This window comes from Scophthalmus maximus, chromosome 19 (genome assembly GCF_022379125.1).
Source record: "Scophthalmus maximus strain ysfricsl-2021 chromosome 19, ASM2237912v1, whole genome shotgun sequence".
NCBI classification, from domain to species: domain Eukaryota; kingdom Metazoa; phylum Chordata; class Actinopteri; order Pleuronectiformes; family Scophthalmidae; genus Scophthalmus; species Scophthalmus maximus.
In genome coordinates, this window is record NC_061533.1 from 16,956,605 (window position 1) to 16,980,931 (window position 24,327).

At 41.9% G+C, this 24,327-nt stretch overlaps 1 protein-coding gene across 5 annotated transcripts; it reads right to left on the minus strand.

Moving 5' to 3' along the window:
• Nucleotides 1-197: 197 nt before the first annotated feature.
• On the minus strand, nt 198-22,290 carry LOC118313827 (AP2-associated protein kinase 1-like). 5 transcript variants are annotated; one of them, XM_035639744.2, is made up of 20 exons: nt 21,447-22,288; nt 17,563-17,681; nt 16,852-16,960; nt 16,185-16,327; nt 15,897-16,018; nt 15,736-15,817; nt 15,263-15,395; nt 15,019-15,122; nt 14,440-14,519; nt 14,192-14,355; nt 13,524-13,711; nt 12,497-12,706; nt 11,777-11,964; nt 11,279-11,472; nt 11,125-11,193; nt 9,008-9,112; nt 8,669-8,764; nt 8,092-8,247; nt 7,649-7,738; nt 198-2,892 (listed from the first exon to the last, which is right to left on the minus strand). In XM_035639744.2, exons 1-20 carry the CDS (start codon nt 21,604-21,606, stop codon nt 2,045-2,047), a joined length of 3,360 nt encoding a protein of 1,119 aa, XP_035495637.1. In that variant the 5' UTR covers nt 21,607-22,288; the 3' UTR covers nt 198-2,044. The 5 variants fall into 5 exon arrangements, with proteins under 5 accessions (XP_035495637.1, XP_035495640.1, XP_035495638.1 ...); XM_035639748.2 differs by lacking the exon at nt 198-2,892 and adding an exon at nt 5,043-7,086 and having other exon boundaries at nt 21,447-22,290; XM_035639747.2 differs by lacking the exon at nt 12,497-12,706.
• Between the last annotated feature and the right edge of the window lie 2,037 nt (nt 22,291-24,327).

A 24,327-nucleotide genomic window follows, 5' to 3' on the forward strand; every position in this document is an offset into this window, starting at 1 on the left:
CGTGTTACAGTTTATAGTAATATTCGATTACCAAAATACTGACTTAGCTATCTAATAAATGTAGTGGAGTACAAAGGAATTAGGAAATAAAATAAAACTGCATTACGGAGTAAATATGTTAAATATGTTATATATTATGTTCATCCAGAAATTAACATGTTCGGTGATGATGAATAACTGCAAAAACTGCACGCTGATTTGATTTACATTCATTTAATATTTTGTTTGGGACTTACAACTTGGTTTTCAAAGGCAGGCTGTGCAGCATAACAAGTGTTTTGAGTGCTTTTTTTTTCTGTCCACAGTATCATCAGCTGTCCTCCAAAGATTTGCAACACTGGTCAAAATAAACTTTTACAGCTGTGTTACAATCAAAAAAACATTTGTAGAGAACCCTGACTTTGTGTCAGTTATTATGTGCAACCTTCATGTTTATAAGTTGGGTGAGAAAAGTGAGTATTTATTTAAAAAAAAAAAAAAAAAAAGATTGTACACTTCTGAAAGAAAAGAGAATAGCATGATTTTACATTGCAACAGAAGAATAAAATAATTCAACTTTGGATTGAAACAGCTCTGATCCCCTTTCTTAAAAGTGCCTTGGGAACCAAGGAGTGTTCCATGATTTTACAAAGCACGAAGAATACAAAGTATTTCTAAATGGCGATGGAAAAAAAAGGAATTTCATCAAACAGTCACCATTCAAGATCTCACTTATAAGACACAACTATTACAATCCCTGACTGGAAGAGCGAAGCATTAAGTGCTGTAGATATTTGTGTGACCGCAGGAAAGCGTTGTTTTCACTTCGACTGTTTCTTAGTGTGAGTCACCTTTATGTCCATGCATTACAAAGTTGAAAAGAAAATCTTGGTGCATATAAATACTGCAGACAGCTAAAGGAAGTCGTACAATTGTACGATTGTATAATTGGAGCTGAATGTAAGTGCAATAAAATGATGTGAATGCAGCAGTTTTTCAGGAGGGCATGAAAGGCAAGAAGTGATTCATGAGGTCCTGATGTGGAGGGAAGAATTGTCAGAGAGTAAGACTTCAGAGATATCGTCTTTTTAAGTTAGGACAAACAAACATTAGTGAGTATTCTACATTTATATAACATGGGGAGTTCTATAATGAATGTTCTATGCCTAACATTTATATACGGTTCGTACTTTACATGGAACAAACACTGACAATTCAGTTTCATTACATATGACAGGACAATGACCACAAACATAATACACAACAAAAAATGCAAACATTTTGGATTGAGGAAAAGAACAAATCGTAATCATAACAAATGTCATCTTAGAACAGTATCTGTGCATCATTATCCAGCATGTTTGCGTCATGACAAACTGTCGAGCATAAACCCACAGCTCACAAAACTGTGAACTCCGACGGCACAGTTCGAGGGCACAACTTTCTTGTTTGAGGCAATCATGGATAAATCCCTCACAGTAGTGTTGGGAGACTGCGCATCTGTTTCACTCAGTGCTAGTGTCGTGTGTTTTCATCCCAAACTTTCATTGAAGTTGTGGACCTGCAATTCAAGCTTAATCTGTCCTTTCCGAGAACCCCCACAATGGAGGAATGAGGCGTTATCACGTCACCGTTTCACAGCAAAGCTCAAATATAACAGGAAATAAAACTGCCTAAGCCTGAAAGACAAGCTCCCTCACTATTGTGGTATTTTTAGCGCCGACACAAAAAGTAACTGAGGTAGGCAAGGAAACGATCAAATGCTTGACCACCATTGGTCTTTGTGTAGATGTACGTACCAAAAGGAGCAAGTAAAAGGATATGACAGAAAATAAAATAAAATAAAAAATCAATCCAAAAATTACTAGTAGTCCGGGAAGGAAGTCAGTATTCTTATTTTGATGAAGTATTCAAGATGATCAGATCTAACTGGAGCCAGTTGAGAGTGAGATCCTTGCAGGCCTGCAGTCCGGCTGCAGTGCTGGTGACAGCATGCAGAAATGCCTCAGAGTTTGCATAAGTGAGTGGCGCCGATACCCACTGCCCTGACCTCTGAGAGGTGCGTTCAGGGCTTTTCTTGCGGGGCTTTGAGGTGAAAGGGTGCAGAGACAAAGGGGTCTACAGCGCTCACCTCCGACGTCCACGAGTGAAGCGGTCCAACAGGAACCGATGCCACAGCGGCCTGCTTGCTCACGTTGGACACCCCTCTGTGAGCTGCTACCAGCTGCTGGGACACAGGTCCCTCAAAGTGTCGGGAATATTTGGACAGGGCTTGAGGGCGGAATGGCTGAGAGGCAACTTGTCCCAGCACACCTTGATCGGGGGTTACAGCATGAACTCCAGCTGCATGGGGGTATGAGGTCGCAGGCTGAGCGCCCGTAGCCTCCTTTCTTTTTCCGAAGGGAGCCTGAGAGAATACGTCGAGCTGCTGCTGAGCTGAAAGGGGGGCGCGTGGAAACGGGGCATTGGCAAACACGTCAGCCGCATCCTCCTGCGCAATCCGAAAGGGGGCTTTGGAGAAGACGTCTCTAGCAACATCCTGCCCCTTCGCTGGCTCAGGCACATGCTGGAAATGGTTCTGAGCAAAGGTGCTTGGAGTAGGTTGATGCAAGGCAGCGGATGGTTGTTGTGCTTCTGTGTTGGAGTGCGGCGATGAGTGGAGGTCTACCTGAGGCCCTTGTTCCTCTTCATCCTCGGAGTCCTGCAGCAGAGGTCTGGAGCCACTGCAGTCGTGGGCTGCGACATGACTCTCAATGACGCCCCCGTCCTGCTGCTCTTCCGTACGATCTTCTTTCTCCTCGTCCTCGTCACTGGAGTGCACACAATCCTCGTTTGTTTGAGAATCTCCTTCTGGAGGTTCCGTCTCTAGTCCCTCCTCGAGCCCAGAGTAGTCACTGCTGTCCCCTTGCGGCTCTGTGTAAGACAGCAGACACAGAAATACATATCAGAGGCGAGACAAAATTTTGGACCGTGCAGACATTTTCAGTCAAAAGAAATTTTTCCATTTTGACACCAAACTGCCTGTTTTCTCCAGCAGGCCATCAAAACTCAGTCGCACATGACTTCTACCGGAGAGTCTCTACAATCTATAAACTCGTGATGAATGGGAAACGACCTAACAGTGAGGAACCAGCACAGGACTCCGACAATACAAACACATTCTAAAGTCTAAACAAGTCACATGGGACAGACAGGACTACCAGGCAGCTCTACAACTACAACATCGAATAACCTTGTTTCCACAAATTGGTTTTCAGCACAGCTGTTCAGTATCCTCAACGTGCATAGACAGTGACTCGTGTTAGTTGGGGAAAGAGCTTTTTAGTCAGGATTGATTGTGTTGAGGTATAGAGAACTGAGGGGTCAGTGGGTCTGTGGAAACAAGGACAGGGAGGTTTGCATAGACGAGCAGAGACAGATCAGTCTTACCTCAGCAGTGTTGGCAGCAACTGTTAACTGGCAGCTCTTGGGAAGGTGTTAGTTGCAGCCATTAAAGGAAAACACCACTTTTGTTTCACCTTTGTACGTAATTTCTCTCATAATTTTTAATTGTCCACAACCCGTTTCCAATATTTTACACTTTTCCACAATATTTTTAATAAGAGTTAACCAAACTACATTTTTTTTACCCAGAAATCATCTCACCTATAAGAGCTGATAGTGACTAACCGAGCACAACAATAAACAGCTCGTGTAGTCATATGTATTAATTACAATACAATTTGAGGACCCAAAGCCTTTCACCAAAGATTTTGGTCTTGAACCACAAAAGCATGGAACAATAAGGTGATTTTAAAATACGTCTGCCAACATCCATGAGGCAAAGAACAAGTCACATATGAGGGTATGACTGAAAAAATTAAAATCCTACAAAACACAGAAACTTCCTTTAAATCTCAGGACAACTGAGACGCTTACACCTCCGAAGTAATGTATGTTTACAGCCTTTTGTACAAGGCACGCAAAAAAATGGTTGGATACTCATCAGAAAAGATACCAGTCAAAAGTTTCTGTAGTGTAATTTGGTTCTCTTAGGGAAAATTATCCGTCAGCTAGAAAAAAAACAATACGAATCTACTCAACTGGTTCCTTTGCTCTTTAGTGCAAAAATCAAATAACCCAAAGAGACTTGATTTACATTCACACGAATGAGTTTTATTCAGTGCCTCTTTTTGAACCTTCATTCATAAAAATAGAAGTACACACCCAATAATGATCCTGCTGCCAATGTGAGTCAAACCTATTGATATAATCAAAGAAAATCATTATGCCATGTCACCAGTTCAACCCCACTAGCACAGTAAGTACAGTAGCTTCACACTGCAACACAATTCAAACTCTACGGCCAAGGCAACGACTCTACAGGATACAGCACCGTAGTGTCTGATAAGAACAAGAACCATTGTTGTAGGTTTGCATAGATTAGCAACACAAATGCAAATGACTTAACTGAACATAATTAGATGGAAAGAAGAAAAAAAAAAGCATTGTTATATTTATAAGGTCTGTGAGTATTTTACACAATGTCATACAGGCAGGAGAAGGAAGAGGAGAAAACCATTAATGTCCCAAACTTTTAAAAAGTGATGGCGTATCAGGAGTAATGTACTGTTTTCAGTTCATATATAGTATGGACATTAATAAAGACTCGCACCTATGCAATGGACTAGAGAGACTTCCAAAATGAGAGGGAGGAATTTCGACAAGAGTGTAATGCAAAATGATTTGCTATTGAGATTAGGGCTGCAACTAACGATTCTTTTCATAATAGATAAATCTGTTGAATATTTTTTCGATTAATCGATAAGTTGTTTGGTCCATAAAATGTCATAAAATGGTGAAAAATGAAAATCGTGTTTCCCAAAACCGCAAGATGATGTTTTGTTTCGTCCACACACCAAATATATTTAGTTTACTGTCATAGAGGAGCAAAGGAACCAGAAAATATTCACATTTAAGAAGCTGGAATCAGAGAATTGTTATCATTTTTTTCATAAAAAACTACTTGAACCAATTAATCGATTATCAAAATAGTTGGAGATTAATTTAGTAATCGATTACTAATCGATTAACTGTTGCAGCTCTAATTGAGATCACATGCACTGTAAAATAACGTATGCAGCTGTTTCCGAGGCCTTTCTCGTGATCATCAGCCAAATTATGAGATGTGAAAGGTGCTACAGAGATATCAGGAAGTAAATTCCGTCATCAGCTCTGTTTTGAATAAAATCTATCATGGTAATAAACAGAAACTTACAAGCACCAGCACTATGTGAAGAAGCGGAGAGCTAAAATGCTACTCAGTCAGGTAAGTCATGAGCACTTTGTTCCACGTATAGATGAGAACATCTACAGCAAAAGCACAAGCTGAATGTTTGACTGTGAATGGAGAGAAAAGACAGAAGGACTTTGGACATCGTCGACATCTTTGCACTCATAAATACAGATTCATACACAAATTTTTTTTTAAACCTATACAGCCTTATAAATTTGACATATTTCACATAGGTACTAGTGCATACCTTCATTCTAAAGCACTATCAATAAAAGTCACATTTATTCATAGATAGATGAAGTGCCTTTAAATATCACACACTACAAAACAATCTACTTGTACCAGGTTTGACGCGAGCCAAATGAGAAAACGTGTGAAAGGGTGATTTTATGTACACACACACGATTTCTCTGAATATCTCCTCTTGGCCGACTGACCTCAGGGTTTGTGGTAAGAATTCAACTGGCTAGGTAAAGACAGAGGTGTCAATGGGAGAAGGAGATTGTGTGTTAGTGCAGTACTTCCACAAAGTAACTCAATGAAATCTCTATGACGGTGTTATCCTGGGAATAACCTGCTCATCTTTGCTAATCCTGAGAGCAGAGCAACACAAAACTAACAAAATAATAAAATCTTTCCATTAGCTTTGGCATGGAATAACTGAATTCCCTTTGATTTCTGCTGTACTTATCTTGACAACGGGCTGAAGATAGAATGAGAAGTATAAAATGCACGCATACCATTAATGGTCTTACTATATGTCATAGATAAGCCTGACAGTGACAGCACCCTGCTGAGCCTAACTAATCAGCCACGTTAACACTGACTTCGGATGCAAGATTTCAAGACGTCATCTTGACAGACGGACTTACAGGTGTAGTTTTGGCAGAGACGACACCCTGCTTAATATTCAGAAAGAGGTGGCAATATACAGTTCTGCTTATAGAGCTTTAGACATGCACTAATTTAGCTTAGATGGACAGCTGTTAACAACCTGGTTACTTTATTATAGAAGGGAAAAGTAGCAGAGAAGAGAGAAAGAGATGGTGCAGACTGTACGAGTGCACCGAGTTCATATGCAAACTAAACGTTTGAAAAAGACTGCCCAAAGCTGACGGGTCTAAAAACTGGTGGAATAAGTGCAAACAGCTCTCAGCGGGTCATTCAGGGTGGACCATAGTCTGGTTAGTAGTTTCAAATGAAGGTGCATCAGTTTATCCAGGTCATTTCATTCCTCACTCTTTAGTCACACCGCATGTCAGCGGGTGGCTTGTTGAAATAAAGCTTTGACCCTGAACAAGTGCACAGAGCGAGCACAATGCAGCATGTAAACGTGTGTAATGACGACAGTTGATCGCCGAGGCCGTGCACACAATGGGGGATGTAAGAGCGAGTATGAAGAAAAGCATGAGGAAGACTGCGGTGTAGCCAGGACAGAAGCAGATGATATGCTCAGGCATTAATGACTTTTTTTTTAACCCCCCCCCCCGCCAGCATGGGAATGTCAACAGCAAGCAGAGACACATGAAACCAGCTTATCAGGCAACTAGAGATGGAGTCGAGGCCAAGGAGGCACATAAAGAGAACGGTTCCTCTGAACCAATCTACGCTGGCTCCTCTGGTTCACTTCATAAGGTGCTACAATTAAGTGCCTCTGCTTCCCCATCTCTATCCCCGACCCTCCCCTCGTCCCTTTGTTAGGATTGCACACTGCCCCTTCGACCTCTCCCACCCCCTCTAGAGGTCGATGAGCTGATCCACCAGCAGAAGGGAGCGGGCCAAGTTGGGGATGCTGGACTCTGAACTGCCACTGTTGCTGCGCGAGTGACCACCTGAAACATGCCAGAAACAGAGAGAAGGAGAGGGAGAGAGACAGAGATGGACATGGAAGAGTCGAGGGAGTTTGTGAAAGACAAGCAAAAGAATAAGTAATATTAACAGAGGTTGAACGGAGAAATTAAGAGTAGTTGCAGAGGATGAGGGGAATATGATGGCAGAGCAGAGAGATGCATGAACAGGGGCAGAAAGAGAAACAGGCAGAGAGTGAGCCGGGATTATTTTATACAGCTGCATCATTATAGGGGGAGCTTAAGTGATTGCTTTTCGAACACGAGGAGACTTTTAAGATAAACTAATAAGAGCTAAACACCGCAAGGTGGAGAAACACCGGCAGTATAACAATCACAAACAAAGGAGAGAATGAAGATAATGCGAGAGCTTGATGGGCTGAAAAGCTGTAATGTGACGAGCACACCCATACAAATCTTCTCACATCAGCAGTCATAGCGAGCAGCTACTGTGACCGAATAAGTGGCTAACTTCGTTCATCGTTGTGGCTCATAATCTGGGCTCCAGGAGGTGTGAGTGCTCATCTCAGGATTTTGTTAACCTTACCTTGATTTGAGTTTTTGGAGACGAGCACAGGAATAGGGTCAAACTCGTCGTCATTGCCCTTCTCCCCACACAGCATGAGGAAAGCAGAGTCTGCGGTGAAGGAAGTGAAGGAATGATGGAGGGGAAAAGAAGTTAAGCCAAGAAAAATAACGAAAAAGAAAGGAGGCAAGTAGATTAAAAATAGATGGTGCCAGGGAGGGCAGAAGTATTTAAAAGCCATGCACTTTAGGAGGCTTTTGACCAAGGATCAAGGGTCTGCTGCAGCTGGCATTTAATGCGTCTAATTCAATTTCTGTACCACGGCAGGGTTTTGGTTTTCCATGTTTGAACAGGCCCCCTCTGTTTTGTGAATGATCTGTGGTCTGCCATTGTTTCATGGGCTTAAAAAAAACCCCCAGGCAGACAAAGTCAGTTAAAGGGTTCTACAAGGAAGGAGGTCTTACCAGGAGCTGACTGAGCAGGCGGCAGCTCCTCCAGACAGGATCCAGGATGAGCAGAGGAGCAGGAGGAGGGTAGAGCAGAAACAGACTGGTGTCCGTGAGGAGACAAATGAGATAACAGATCGCAACCCAGCAGAGTCTCCTCACCAGTGAGAGAGTCTGAGTAAAAATAACATTGTTAGCTGATGCAGCAGAAACTCCAAAATTGTTTACATCAATATCAATCATATCAGAAGAATGAAGTCTGTGAATCCCGGGCAAAATTAGCATTGATAATGAAAATACTGATCAATGCTGTCATTCAATCGACTCCATCATAAGTCACTGTGCTAAACTATAGCAACTGATACAGTCACTGAAGTTTGCTGCCATTTTGAAAGAGCCACAAGCCAAAATTATTTCAAAATGATGGTCACAGTCAATGATAAATTTGTTTGTGCTTTCCACAGCAACAAAAATAGACACAGTTGTCAACATCCCTTGATTAACAACATCAACGGGGAAACTGGAACACAATTGGAGGCAATTATTCTTTGGTAAAAATCTTAAGATTCCCTATTCTGTGCTCCAGGATGCTAACCTGGAATGCTGGCAGGGATGAGCTCTGGTTGGGCTGAATGTCGCTGCGCCTTGGGAGCTTCCAAACCAGGAATCAGTGAATCCACACATGCCTCTGCTACATGGAGACACCATGTGGAAAAAAAATGGTAATACAAAGAAATGATTAGTAATGTAAAAGCCAGGTAGATTGCCTAAGTAGGGATAAAATTGTTTAAGGCCTTCTTTTACTCCCTTCCCCAGTGGGTCTTTCTGACTTCATGACCACGAGAATGAAAGAGAGGTAGGAAGGCAAGAAGACGCATGCAGAGCAGACGGGGAGTTTTAGAGCAAGGCAGGGGGGCGAGAAAAGGGCTGGTACCATTGGTGGAGATGTCTGCAGCGCTACTGAAGGGGTCAGCCAGGGTTAAGAGGTCAGGGAGCAGCACAGAAGTTTCAGGAGACTTAAGTCCCTCAATCAGCTTCTCTGTGAGCGAGCCAGGTGATGGGGAGAGGTAATGGATAGATGGCAAGGGAGAGAATAAGCAACAAGAGAGGATTTTGCAGAAACTAAAAACATAACGCTGTAGGGATGGGAAAATATTATAATTTGACAAAATCAATGAGGACAGTTTCTGTTAGGGACATTTTTAGGGACAACAAATATCCAGGAAAGATAAAAAAAAAGGATAATGAGTGCCTATAGTCCACTAGGTCAACATTTCAACATAATCCTATATACCCAAAATTTGCAGAGATTACCTAGCCATAATGTTGTGATAAAATTATTTTTTGAAATGTTAGTCACACCCATATACTTTGAGATGAGTTAGATAAGAGAAAACCAATGATTCAATGGACAAAACTCCATCCTTTACCAAGATTATCATACCAAACAAATGGTGAAGAGAACACGTTTTTTTCCTTCACACTGAAATTACAAACTTCAACAGCAAAGGTTTAATTGTATAAACAAGCCACAGCAAACAAAGAGCTTCTCCACGGTGCACGTAGACTGCCCCGCTGCACTGGTTTCTGTCGACATGCCAGCCCTCTCAACCCGTTTTGAAGCAGTGCAAACAAACGAGCAGAGGGCGTCTTTGTTAAGTTGTTGTTTTTTTCCCTGCGTGCAAAAATCTTTATCATAGGCAAAGTTTAAGACTTTAAATTAGTACATTAATTACTGATTTGATTAAAAGCAAAATACAGTCCATGCATGAAACGCCAAATTACTGACTTCTCATTGCAGCTCATACTTACAGGAAACTGCTATGGGGCAAAATGGGGTGGGGGGTCTTAAACAAGGAATGTGTTGACTCAGAAAATGGCACAGCAGATGTCACCTTTAGCCCCCTTCACTATAGGAAAGAGGTCAACACTGATGAAGAGCTTTTTATAAATCGAGCCTTACACAAGGCTAATTCTCGATATCTGACCAAAAAAATCCAGAACTGTATTGGCTCTAATGTTGTTTTTGTTTTCTTTATTAATTCAAACTACTGTATTGTCTTTCTAAATGCTGCTCAGACGTGGTTATTCTGTGCTTCCTATTTGAACCACAGCTACACAGAGAGTCAGAGACAGCTTAGTCTGGGTAGAGAAGATTAGCCACACCCTGGTTGTGTAAGAGACATTCAGTTCAGTTCAGACCTTAAACAGCAGCTACACCAACGAGGTCACATGGCTGAGGAGCGTGCCCTTCCAAAAAGAGCTGAAGGCTAAACTGAGGCGAACACAAGGTCATAATTTTAACAAGATAGTGTGCTTAACTTTCTCTTGTTCTTAGTGGTAGCGGTAAGCACGCTCCTCCAGCAGTGAGGCAATCCAATTAACAAAGGAGAATTTATCCTTTCCGTTGCCTGGCAACAGCAGAAGCACAGATCTGCAAATGAGTCGTGATCTCGCTGTAGCTACGGCCTCTATTCATGGAGGCTGACAAGGAGCCACTGTGAGGCTGCTTGCAATGTCAACAGGATAGAACAGTGCACAGATCCCAGTCACAAAACTGGCACTCATAAACCAACCTCTGGGAGGTGTGATATCCAAGAAACTACCTCAATGGAAAAAAAAAAAAAAGGGACTCAGAAGATCTGGGAATATACTTGTTCAAGTGAGAATCAAAGGCATGGCTCATACTGATGATTGGTGTCAGAGAGTGAAAGGGTACTAAAAGGGTCCGGGACAGTCAACAACGCTGAACCTACATTCATGATGTCTGCAGATCTTTCAGCTCATCATTGCACAGGGAATAAAGATGGGGAAAAACTAAATCGTGAGAGTAGATCAAAGTGAGAGTAAAAACAAAAGAAGAAGAAAGTGGTTTGGACTAGGATATGAAGAAGCTAACTTTTATATTCTGAAGGAGACAGCAACACACGCAGAGGACATAATTACATATTTAGAGAAATGTCCACCTGATGATGGATATATCATTCAAAAAGACGCCTCCTGGGAGACACAGTATGTAAAGCAATGAGGCAGCATACTGAGCAGAATTACCTGGAAAAGCATTGAGCCCTGGAATAAGATTTTCATCGGAGCCTGTGATCTTCTCCCCTGGTGCAGCCGCTGCGCACAAACAGCCAAGTAGCAATCATTTTTTTTAAATGACTTCTTACCAATGTGGCGTGTGCAGTGAAAAAGTTGAACTTACTCTCAGCTAGCTTTGCAAAGTCTTTGTTGAGCAGCTCCTCTGCCGTCAGCTTAGAGAAGTTATCATCGCCAAAGGGGTTCCAGCTGGGCTGAGCGTTGGGTGCGGTGAGGGGGGACAGGGCCTCGCCATCACCTGGATGATAAACACTCTGCTGGGACGAGCAGGGCGAGCCAGAAGGAGTGGTGCTGGCTGATCTGCAGTGCACAGAGGTGTAAACATAAACCGGGGCAAGAGCTCACATTTTAGGGACATTTGATAATGTGCGTTAGGCCTGTGGCCTACTGATGTATGCAAATAAGAGCGAGTGAAGAGAGCTATTTAAAGACTGAATTAAGTGATCCTTTTTCAAGCGTGATTCTCCGAGATGTTAAAAGGGTCGTTTATCCTCCTTTATGACTCCTGTCATATGAATGGACAGCCTATTTGCCTTCTCAGCTCACTCGCTGCCATGAAGGAAAGTTCATTCGCAGACCAATGAAGGGGGTTCATTCTGCTCACTTGGACTTGTTGAGGCTGGCCTCAGCTGCGGCCGCCTGAAGGAGCTGAGTGGACTTGCTGACTGGAACCCCAAACACGGCACTGTGGGTGACATCACTGAGGATGCGCCTGTGGCCGCTTTTAGGAGCCATCTTTGGCGACGAGGGGGGTGTCAAAGAGCCAACTTTGTGAATACCTCGGCCAGCCGTCTGTAATGACAAGATAAGGGCGTTAAATTGGAGGTTAACAAAAAATTCATGCTAACAGAGACAATATCTGCAAAGAACCCCAGACAAAGACAAAGCAAGATGAACTGGAAAAGAAAATCTGAAGATGTTTTATTAATACTTCCAAAACCACAACCCAGACAAAATAGTTATGGAAATGGGAAAAAGTATTCCGATTGAAGAGAATGGACAGAAGCAGATTCACCTCATTATTTGAGTAACATGAAGGAGTTACATGTTAGGAGTATGATAGAAGCAGTGCATAGTAGATAATTTGGTTTGGTTATAATTTTTATAGCATCTACGTAACAACGCAATGGCATATTTCTAAGAAAAGACATTAAAGGAAGCATTTCTAGCTAAACAGCATCAACACGCCCACACATTTATTCTGAGACCATTGCTGCTAAGAAAGAAGTAAAAAAATCTGGATGTGATTAGTAAGAGACGAGCTAATAATCAGCCCCGACCCAAAGAGCAGCAGACGGCAGCAGGGGGAGGATGTTACCACGACCTCTGGCTCAGCTGCAGCACCAGTAACTGCAGACTCAGGGATGGGTGTGAGATGCGGAGCCGCTCGTTCATGGACTACATGCTGCTGCTGCTGCTGGTATTGCAGTTGCAGAGCAAAAACTGGAGAAACAGGTTTAGCTTTGCACTGCAGCAGGGTGGACGCCTGTGACGCTGCTTGTTGTTGGTGATGGAGGCTCTGTACCAGGTGATGCTACATAGGAACACCACACAGCCAATCATGAGGAAGGCTCAGTTTGAAACGTTAGTCCAGTTGAAATACATGTGTGTCATGATTAATTGCTCTTTGACAAGTCCAGCAGAAATTACAGGAGAGACCGACAGATACAAAGAGAGAGAGACCTAGACTACGAAGGGTGAGATGAGATGTGACATTTGTCAAGAGATGCACATAAACCTATAATGAATGTACTTTTAAGATCCAGAGCACTCTAAATGCATGGGTTTGGCCTACTAATACACCAGTGATTGATATATATATATCAATATATATATTCACTAAACCAAAACTACAGGTTTTAAAAAAAATACATTTTATATCAGGAAAAAATATCATGACTAATATTCATGTAAATTCAAGTAGTTCAAAAAAGATAAACAGAAGTTATGGTCAAACAGATGTGTTGAATGTGTTTGAGTGTTTAAGACATTGGCTCAGTAGATACCTTTGTGTGTATGATTGCTTGGAAGGCGATTGTGAACTGAAGCAAGAGAAGCTGTACAGACTGAAAATCTAAACTGTCTGTTCTGCTTTTGTTAATGATCAATAATAGGTACTTCAGCTGCAAATACTCTTTTTTGTACTGTACCTTCAAATATTTAGCGAAGAAGTAAATCTCAATCCAAGGACACGTGTTAGAAAATCAAACTAAAGTAAGTACTGATGATGGTTTTGGTTTGAGAATACAGAGCAGTGTCACGAACCATCTGTCATTATTCCCAAGGGAGAGTTAAACACAAACAATGTGGACTAAACTGTACTTTGATTCTGGTTTTGTAAAGATGCCAACCTGCTGGTTATTCTGTGGGTTTAAGAAGGCCTGCTGCTGCTGCTTCATGAGGAGCTGGTGATGCTGTGGTGGAGCCTGTTGCTGCATGTTGGCCGCCTGAGCTGGCTGCGCTGCTGCCTGTGTGGAGGTGGCCTGTTGAGAAGGTTGGACAGCAGCTGCACCTGGAGTTGGGACATTGATACCAACACCTGGAAGGGGGACAAAAGGCATCATTTATCACACTCAAATAATATTTTTTTAAGTTGTAATCACATTTGTGATAACCTGAAGAATCTGTGAAAAATTAACAGTTGCATTGATTGTTGTTTTCATCCAATTTCATGTACACACAATCTTGAAATATTGTAAAAGTCAACATTGTGTGTGCACGTGTATGTGTAATTTTACGGTTTCCCTTGATGTCAAAAAATGGAGAGAAAAAAATTACAATAGCCGGTAATATTTCAATACTCGCTACTTTCATCTAACGACAAAAGTATTTTTTATTTTCAATAAATTCTTAATTTAATATTACAAAAATTTTTGAGCAGTTCATACAGTCCAATAAAACAAGTCTTTATCCTAAAGAATATCATTACCAGAATAACTGTCACCATGACGGCATGCTTCTATCATCAATGCTTCAATCTTAACACAGACATGTGGAGATGTTACAGAGCTACTTGTACCTATGGCCTGGGGCCCTCCAGCAGCCACACTGGGTCTCTTGCGTGGGGTGAGAGCTGGCTGGATGGGAAGAATGCCTGATATTGGCTGGGGCTGTGCCTGGCCAGCCTTAGGCCGTTGTCGAGGTGCAATTGAGGTTTCCATGGTAGGAATGGGATCTGAAAGCCTGATGGAAGGAAAAACAAAGGCTGGCGGGTAAAGGTAAAGTGTCTTAAAGGCATAACACTCAAATGCTCTGCTTGCCACTCACCTGGCTTTGGTTTGACTCTTTTTGGCCACTGCTTCACTGGCTCTGATAGGCTCAGGAAGTTTTGCAGGAATGGGTAAAATCTACAACGGTAAGAGGATTTCCCATTATCCCAAGTCGATCAAACCAAATAGTGGAAAATTATTTCATCAGCAAGGTATTAAGGAAATATTTTGAAATTCACATCTGCACTTTAGTAAAGTTTTCCAACTTCCATGAATTCACAACAATTCCTTGCTTTGATAAAACTTAAGAGTGATGTCAGAAGTTTGTCTGAATCAGGCCTCGAGGCAGGGCGCGGGTGAACTCACAGCGCGTTTTTTTTCCTATGACAACATATCACGACTGCTAGAGTATGATATAACACCATTGCACTTTTGCTTTTTATTACAATATGTTTGATATTATGTCACTACTCAATCTGACATCTGCAGAACGGCGAGTTGTGTTGTTGTGTTGACGACACAGCTAATAACAACAACTTAAACCACTGTAGATGACTCACCTGTCTATATTTAACTTTAACCAAACAGTATATTCTCATCTCAAATTTGTGAAAGTCCTCTGGCCATGCTGACTTACGTTAACATTGGGGACTGGACACTCGCGTCGAGCAAGTTTGAAGGCAAAGTAGGAGATTTGGTAGATGTCTGGTCTCTTATCTGGGTCAGGTTCCAGTATGTATCCTGAGGAGTCAATGAGCATGCGGTGCTTATTCTGCGTCAGAAACATTTTTAATATTCATGGTCAAAGGTAGCTGCCCATATACAGGACACACATGCAGTAAGTAAGACAGTGAGTATGATCTGGTGAACAATATACTCACTAATGAGACAGTGCATGTCCTGGGAGTAGCGGGAGTTGTCTGGGATAGTGAAGCTGCCGTCACAGATAGCCACTTGACTCTCCCCAAAAGGAAGTGTGAAGTAACACAGTTTATAGAGTAGACAACCCATGGCCTGTACAGACGAGAAAATCAACACCGTGTATGTAAATGGGACTATGTCAGACATGACAGTACTACATACTAATACCAGTGTTTCCCCTAAGTTTACTGGTGGGGGGGTTTAGCACATCCATACAAAAACGCAACCACTGAGTTTTCAAACTAAAGCAGGATGAGCAGCTTTTTCAAACTTCTCCGTTTTAGATGTTTGAAAAATCCGGAGTAGTGCCAGCGCAGCATTGGAAACCTGGTAGTGTGGATGTAGCTGTACTAATGCACGAGTCATTATGAAAGTGAATTAATGTGATCATGTAGTCACCATTATTTAGCACAATGAACACAATCCTTCTCACCCAAATGTCTGCCTTTGTTGTGATGACCTTTCCACCATAGAGGTTGACCATCTCTGGAGCGCGGTACGACAGAGTGGTGTACCTGGTGCCAAGAGCACACAAGTGAGTTTCTGGACTTTGGTTAGATAAGGTGAGGATAGAAGGTATAAAGAAAAACTCACTTCTTGATTTCCTCCTCCACGACCGGCACTCCCTCAGTTTGAGGGTTTTGGAAGTGGTTGGTGGCGCTTCCAAAGTCACAGAGCACATAGTGTCCCCGGTCGTGCAGAAGAATATTTTCCACCTGCATGAGCAAGACATTATACCAGTCAGAACTCATAATGCATGATGTCAACAACAAACAAAATAATCTACTTCCAAATAATGTTACTATCAGTTAGCTAGCATTATGCACTAAAAGCAGTAGTATGTGCACATTGGATTTTTTGCAAATAATGAATAAGACTTGCCTTGAGATCTCGATGGACAATGGGAGTTTTGCACTGGTGAAGACGAGCGACTGCCTCGCACGTGTCACAAAAGATCTGCAACACCTCAGGTTCAGTGAAGCCCGTCTGTAACCTCTGATTCATTAGGTTAACCACCTGCCCACCTACAGTACATAAAATAAATAGGTCAACTACAAGACTATTAAGGGTTAGAGAAGAACACGTGAACACTGTTCCTATCTGATCACTTATTGCTATTTTACAAATAACTATTATTATTTCCCCAATTTGTGAGGTGAACAGTAGTTTCCTATTTGGAGAATATAACAAGGGATAAAATGATTAGTCAGTTTTCCACATCTACAAAAACTTACATGTATGTAATTTTGTTTCCCTTTCATGTATTTGAAAGTGGCACTTATGGAAGAAGTCAATAAAATGGTTTCACCAAGTGTTATTTCTCTGTTAACTTCTCTTTTTAAAGGCTACAACAGCCATAATGTTAATATTTGGCTCTTCTGTTAATAACACCGCTCAGTTATGTATTGACGGACACAGAAGTGATATTGACTACAACAGCTTTCTGCTGAGTGTTTAAATTCAAACAGAAAAGTGTGCTGTGAGGAGCCAAGGGTAATGGAGCTTTGAATTCAGGAGAGACAGAAGCACATGGGCTGGGCCAATTTACCTCGACAGAAGTCCATTAAGATTAGGACTTCCCACACATCGCCAGCTCCAACTGCAGTTATGCTTGAGTCCAGGAAGCCAACTATGTTTTTGTTGCCCACCAGGTCCCTCTGTGTAAAAAAACACAGAAAGAGAAGCAATGATAAACAAGGGTGATACAGTTTTCATGGATCCTGCAGTCAAAATAAATTTGGCTTGGTAAATTACACAATACATGTTTTTCACTCTTCAGTCTAGGTTTTAACTGTACAGATTCTATTTCTGTGCCTCGGGTCAGGAAGTAATGATGATAACCATCCACCCAATAATGCTACCCAGGGTGTGGCTACAGGAACTGGCTAGTTAACTTATAGTGAGGACTTAGAAAATGGATGAGCAAGGGAGTTAAGGAGGCAAAGTGCCAATTCAACATTTTTAGCAGAATTCAATGTGTTACACGGCCATTTTCAGGATTTGTACTAGAAGTACAAAGCACCTCAAGCATTCAGCGTTAGTCATGTTCAGACCAAAAAGGTCATAAAATAAAATAATTGAATGTCCTTTCTGTCTTTCTCTTAGTGTGATAAGTTATATCTAAATATGTTCCTGATGCTTTTAATTCCAGCCATTTCAACACTGATGCACAGAAACAGAATCTGCTCTTACGAGACCCTAACCTCATACAGTCGAAAAGGAAGTGTAGTTTGCTGCACCCAGCAGTCAGTTAGCTCACCATAATCTGTATCTCAAGATTGCAGACCTGAAGATCATGTTCATTGTTCACATACATCCTTTTTAGTGCACATCGGAGGCCTTGATGAGTCCGCACCAAGAAAACTATGGCAAAACCTCCTGCAAATGAGTAGAGCAGTAGAGAGAAGACCAAAAGAGAATGAACACATACATTTCAAAAGTCTCAACTCTTCACGACTTTTGAGTGAAGGATTGGACAATTTTTCGGATCAACAAATACAACTAAAAAGAGACAAATATAACTTTGCTTTCCGGAACACATAAAGCAGAGCACTTTTGCCCCACCTTAAATGAAAACAACCTTCAAGTCCGGTGTTTAAATAAAAAAACACCGAAATTAAATATAAACTTGAGACTCTATTTTGACCACAGGTGTGAATGTGAGTGTGAATGGTTCTTTGTCTCTGTATGTTGGCCCTCTGATTGGCTGGCGGCAAACTGTCCAGGGTGTATCCCGCCTCTCGGCAAAGGCCTGCTGGGATTGGCTCCAGCCCCCCCCCAACCCGTAAAAGGATAAAACGATATAGATAATGGATGGATGGAACTCTAAATAGGAAAAAAGACAATTTTGGTTGCACTGCATCTTTACCTTCATTGACTTGTAGATATGACCTAGCCACAGACTGTGCCAACAGGATCTAACAGATTTCCCTGTAAGGGCCTGAAAAGTGTTGTTATTGTCTGTTACTGTTGTTGCTCCTCTATTCATGTTTTTTTCCCCTCACACAGCTTGTGTTACTGCCATACACTGGACTGACTCATCCAGCTGGCATCACTAAGCCAAGGACACCTCCATGTGATTGGTGTGATTGACATTTGATTAAGACTGCCCTGGCCTACGCCACTGTGAGCTGTATTATTTAAGAAATGAATGAAGCCCAGGAGGAAAATGGGAGTCAGCAACATTAAATCATTTCTAAAAGGCTTTCTTAATGGGTCAATATAGACAAAAAGCTGAAACAACTGTGAAATCCAGTGTGCGCTTCTGTGCTGTGCTGTGTCCTTTCAGGGACAGGGTGGAGCTGGGTCACCATGGATGACAACACCACCGTTTCACTCATGTCATCAACTATAAATTCAGTGACTGAAAATTTCACAATGAATGGCAAAAATCTGCAACGCGGTGTTTGGTCAACAGATATGCTGACATAGCACTGACTGGCTGAGTGATTAGTGTTATTAAGACACAGAAAGCAATGATCTTGAGAAATGGGGTTCAGCGAAGACAATCAAACTAGATGAGACTTGTGTCTCTACTCAGAATACCGAGTAGAGACACAGGCCGTGTGTGTGTGTTTGTGTTTGTGTGTGTGCGGTCCATCCCAGTACAGACAGCTGAACAAAACTGTCGTCTTGCACAGTCTAATCTGAGATGCCTGTGAGAAATGAGAAGGATTAGAGCAGTGGTCTACAATCTCAGTAGACAGCGCGACCAAATACACGTAAGCACAGCTACAAATAGCCACTGCCCCTTGACGTAACTGTGTGTCAGGATTATAGCACTCTAGCTTATGTATACACACGTAAGCAAATGCACTCAACCATACACCTTTAGGCACTGCTTAAGTGGAGAGTTCACTTACAATTTCTCATCAGTGTAATGAATCTTACATTGCTGCCGTAGAGTTTTTCAACTGCACAAAACACATGCCTTCAAGACTACTATACTGTTTACAAACACGCTCCCACGCAGCAAGGTTACATGACACTGGCATGAAATACAAGCACCGCAGATCTGCTCAAGGGAAAATTAGCATGGACTGTCCAGCCTTGGGTGAAGTTGCTGCTTCGAAAAACTGAATGGTTTTGGTTGACAAATGAGGGAATGACTCACTGAAGCTCCATGTAATGTAGACTAAATGCAGGCACTGGGGTGACGTTCTCTGTTAGAATAATACATATGTCATAGGGCTAGCGTTACCTGCAGTAAGTCTATATGGACAAAAGAAACCACACCATGTGGACAGTGAAGACAGAAAGCTGTATGCCAGAAAATCCTGAGAAAACTAGTTGAAAGGGGAATAACAGACCACTGCCTGAAAACCCAAATGTCTCACATAAAAAACTATAAAAGTGAATATGATTCCAAGCATGTACTTCTAGGCCTTCGGCTACAAAGGCCAATGTGGCACGTCCCCCTCACTGCTTTTGTCTGGATATCGTGACACGTTCAACAATGGCAACAGAGGGGAGCAGAGAGAGGGGGAAAAATACCATTTCCAAATGGAACAGCAAGCTAACAGACACTACAACCAAAACGATCTGAATAAATAGGTCTGGTATCACTGGGGGAGTCACATATCTAGCAGTAAGTCCACTGCTGGAGGGAGAAAATAAAATCTGCAGAAAACTAATCCACTTTACATTTTGTAAAAGATTTATATTCTTGGGGAAATGATCTATTTTCACAGAGTTTTTCCAAATTCTGTTTATGAGGCCACAGGAAAACCAGTTGGAATAGCGTCCCATTCAAGTGAATGTCTGCATCCAGGCCAAAGTTTTTCCAGAGCTGATAAGAAAACTACAATACCTCCTCTTTCACACAAATGAACAGATTCCACTTTAAGTTTCCACTGACATCTGAGGTCAGGGTCTAGTTGTGTGTCCCATTCATGAAACCCCAGTGTGGCCAAACAGATGGTGGCCATCTATAGGACTGACTGATGAATAAATCAGTCTAGTTTCATCTATTTTTTAGTAAGGGGCGCTCTTAGTTTCAACCATGGTCATTTGTCTTCGCAACGGGAGTCTGCCACGCTCTGTCGGCCGTTTCCCCTGTAACTAAGACTGGTTAACCATGTTCTGGTGAAGACAACTTTACAATTTCAGACAAGTCTCCGTCAAAACTTTCTCTCATCCTTGAACTGAATGATTTGTGTTCCCCTTCACCTAACCAACACGCAAGTTGCAGAATTTCAGTATGAAAGTCCCACCATGTGAGGAGGTTCATGTGGCTGCCGGCTGGCCATCCAAATATTGTAGTGGCAGAATGTGTCCTGATTGTAAGCATTGTGAACAATATCCTGTAGGTGCTAAACATAATCATCCATCTTGTGGAAGCTATAGAATAAAATGACATACATGACCAATGTCATGTAGTATGTATGACCTAGTATGATGACGCAGATGTGTGGACAATCAAACATGTGACATCTCACGCCGCCTGTTTCGTAGATAGTGGGTACAAAAGAACTGTACAGCCATATGCACTTTGAATCGTCTTTGTTTTGAGCTATGAACCGCCTCTCGAAATAAACGTCTCCCGCCGAAACTGCTCATCGGCTGCTTCGACTTGTCTGTCTGCAAACCTCCTGAAACCTGAAACTACTTACAACATCCGGTCCAACCTTCTAGCAAACAGCAAATTGCACATTCAAATTTCTTGAGTCTGTCTTTGAGACTTGTCACTCCCTCTGTAAATATGAGACGAGATGACTCAGCGTGACATTGGTCCCTTTCAACACAGTAGAAAATGCAGTTATGCCATGTTCCTCCCAGCCACCAGAAGACAATCCCAGCTTCATGACAACATCTGTCTCCCGAATTTGAATGTTCAAGCTTGAAATAGTTTTTGCTCATTGCACAGACGTACAGTGTGAATGGAGAAAACGATTCCTGGCAAGTCGATGAAAATCAAAGGAGCTGCCGGGGCTTGTCCCAACTGACAGTGTTATAACCTCTAGCCTTGTGCCAAACTGCTTTTCCCGTCAACAGCATGTCATAAAGATGATTGTGTATCAATACGGTGGGACTCTGGCAGGGCCACAGTCCACACACTTAACTCAAGTCACTTGACTGTCCATCCACACTGGTGGAAAGTGTAACAAGTGTGCAATCCTCACAACAGAGAGCCACATGCTTCACCTTCTGCGATGATTTCCTCGACGGTCACTTGGTGTCGTCCGATGGAGAAGACACGTCCGACGAAGCTGCCGCCGCCGCCGGAACCGGCGCCTCCTCCGCCGGCTCCAGAACCGGGCCCGGTGCCCACCAACTCCCGACGGGAATCGAAAAATTTCTTCATTTCCCCCCTAGATGTTGTCCGCGACACGGTCGAGTCCAAGCGAGTGTCGGTGTCCTGACAAAGACTCGGACTGGACGACACCTCGGTGTCGGCGTGAACGCGGCAGCAGTTTTTTTTCCCCCAGTAATTGAATGAACGCAGCTAGCTAGCTCTAAGCTAACTGAAAGCTAACTAGCCGGATCTCAAAACACCCCGAACACTGCTGTCCGACGCCCCCTGGCTAACTCATGGTTCGGACGGCAGGCGGAGTCGAAAGGCGGAGAGAATGTGAATACACAACGTTTACGCAGAGGTCGACGCGGTCCACCCTGAACACGAGTGCGGCGCCGGCTGCCTAAACTGGCCAGAGTACGAGCCAGAAAAAAACACAACGCTTGTTAGCCGTTAGCTCCCGTAGCCAGCTAGCTGAGCAGCTAGGTGCGGTGACAGCTGTCAGCTGGTAGACGGGCGGCCAGGTAGGTTGAACATGTGCACCGGAGAAGCCGCTCGGTTCGCCAGCTGCTCCGCTCGCCTGTGTCGTCGTGACAATGACAGACCTCCGCTGCCTTCACGCCTCCGACGGGCTCGAACAACAAGACTGGACAACTAACTAAACGCCGGAGCTAACGTGGCTACAAACAGAGTCGGTGCCGGAGAGGGGAGAGTCGCCTCCTGCAGCGCCTCTCTGCGGGCTGCATCCTGCTGGGCTGCTCACGACGTGATTGGTCCAATGAACAACGACTTCCTGTCGATCATCTGTTGACGTGAGGCTCCGGGTCCCCAACCTCTGAGATCAGATTTAATAGAGCTTTAGTAGATTTCATCATTGACCATGTATTATAAAGATTTTGCTTTAATGTGGCAGAAAAGTTGTATTTAGTTTTTTTTTTTTCAAAAGTCAAAGAGAAAAGAAATACTTTGTTATAAATGTGTTTATTCTAATGGCAAAATGTCATGTTCATAAGTGTAAATTCAGCAGTAAAAAAAAACTACCTTTTTTTTCTGGCAGTTTTCCTCCGTGAGGTTAAACATTATTTTAATTTAATTCCTAAATCCAGCAACAAAAAGGGTTTGAAAACCTTCAACGTGTGGGCCAATTTAAATATTCTTTCTTAAATGTAGGCTACCCCTGGCAATGTGTTCATTGTATATGGTTTTGAATACCTTTGTATGATACTTTGTATACTATGTACTTTTTCATTTGCATAAAGATGTGAAAAACCCTAATCAGATTTAATCTCAAAATTACAGTAGTTACAATCAGATTTAAGCAATATAAAATGTAAAACATGTTTTGTCTTTGTTTCCCCATTTGCAGTGAACCCAATTTTTTATTTTTCGGTGGCAAATGTGTATTTGGAGCATTTCAGATGATATAGGGGATCAGATTTAGTTCATTACCTAAAATAAATGGGGTAGCATCAGATATCTGAATATTTAAAGAAAGACAAGAAATTAACAGGGAAAAGTGAGAAATGTCAACCTGCTCAGTTGGTTTATAAATCCAGGGAGTCTCTTCATTGGATGGTTCCTCTCTTTTTTAAAATGTCTGAACACTTTGCAAAAGGGCCCTTTCCTGTGTGTTAAAAAAAAAGAATTCAATAAAGCATGTTTCCTTTTGATATGACACTGTCAAAAACATAATTTACAGTAGGCTACTTCTCTAGTGCAGGTACTTATTTTTATCAAAGGTAAAAGGTGATTATATTTTTGCAGGAATCCAGATCCAGATCTGAATCTAGGAATATACAGTATATATATATATATATATATATATATATATATATATATATATATATATATATATATATATAAATATATATATATATATATATATATATATATATATATATATATATATATATATATATATATATATATATATATATATTTTAAAGATTCTTTACAATTTCAAGACAGGACAAAACTTGACATGTTGAGTCATATCTTCACAAATAAATAAACATTTTAACAAATTAAGCTCAGATGGGGATGGTAATGCAAGTTGTCTGTGAGACAGCATTTAAGTATGGGGTTGCTCAGCCTTGGTCTGCGCTCACTGGGTGCTCTTGTTGTACCCTTTCATCTAATCTGCCATCCAATCTGTGCCAAGATGTCTTATATTTTAAAATATTTAATTTAATATTTTGTCCCCTTTAACTTGCTTCCCTCATTTCTTTTGATAATTAAAAAGGATACAACACCTTCTATTTCTTGTCTACATCAGGTCAAACTTAGTGATACCATTATTTGCAATTTTGCATCAGATTAAGTCTGTTAGTAATGTTCAAATTAACTTGCCACCTCACTGAAATGCCATTGTCAAAGGAATCCCATTTGGCTTCAGTTGTCATTATCATTCAACCCGTACTGTATATGAAACCACTGTGACACAGGAGCTCAGAATGGGTCATGTCAGTCTCATGTATTATACGTAACTGGAAATGACTAAATTATATTGGCAACAACAAGTTTTTTTCCCAGCCATTCAGCAGTCTCATACAGTCTCAGTATTAAGATTAATTGAGTAAACAAAAATCTGAATTTCACATTTAGTGATAACGTGGACACCTGTGAGGACAGGCAACAAGCCAACAGGTAGTTCCACCCTCAGGGTTGGGACACCTTGGATTAGAATAAAAGGATAAACACGTTCTTGAATTTGTTGTTGCATCAGGAGTCACACTGACCAAAAACATATTTCATTCGTCATTCATTTGTCAAAGTAAGTTTTAAAACTAA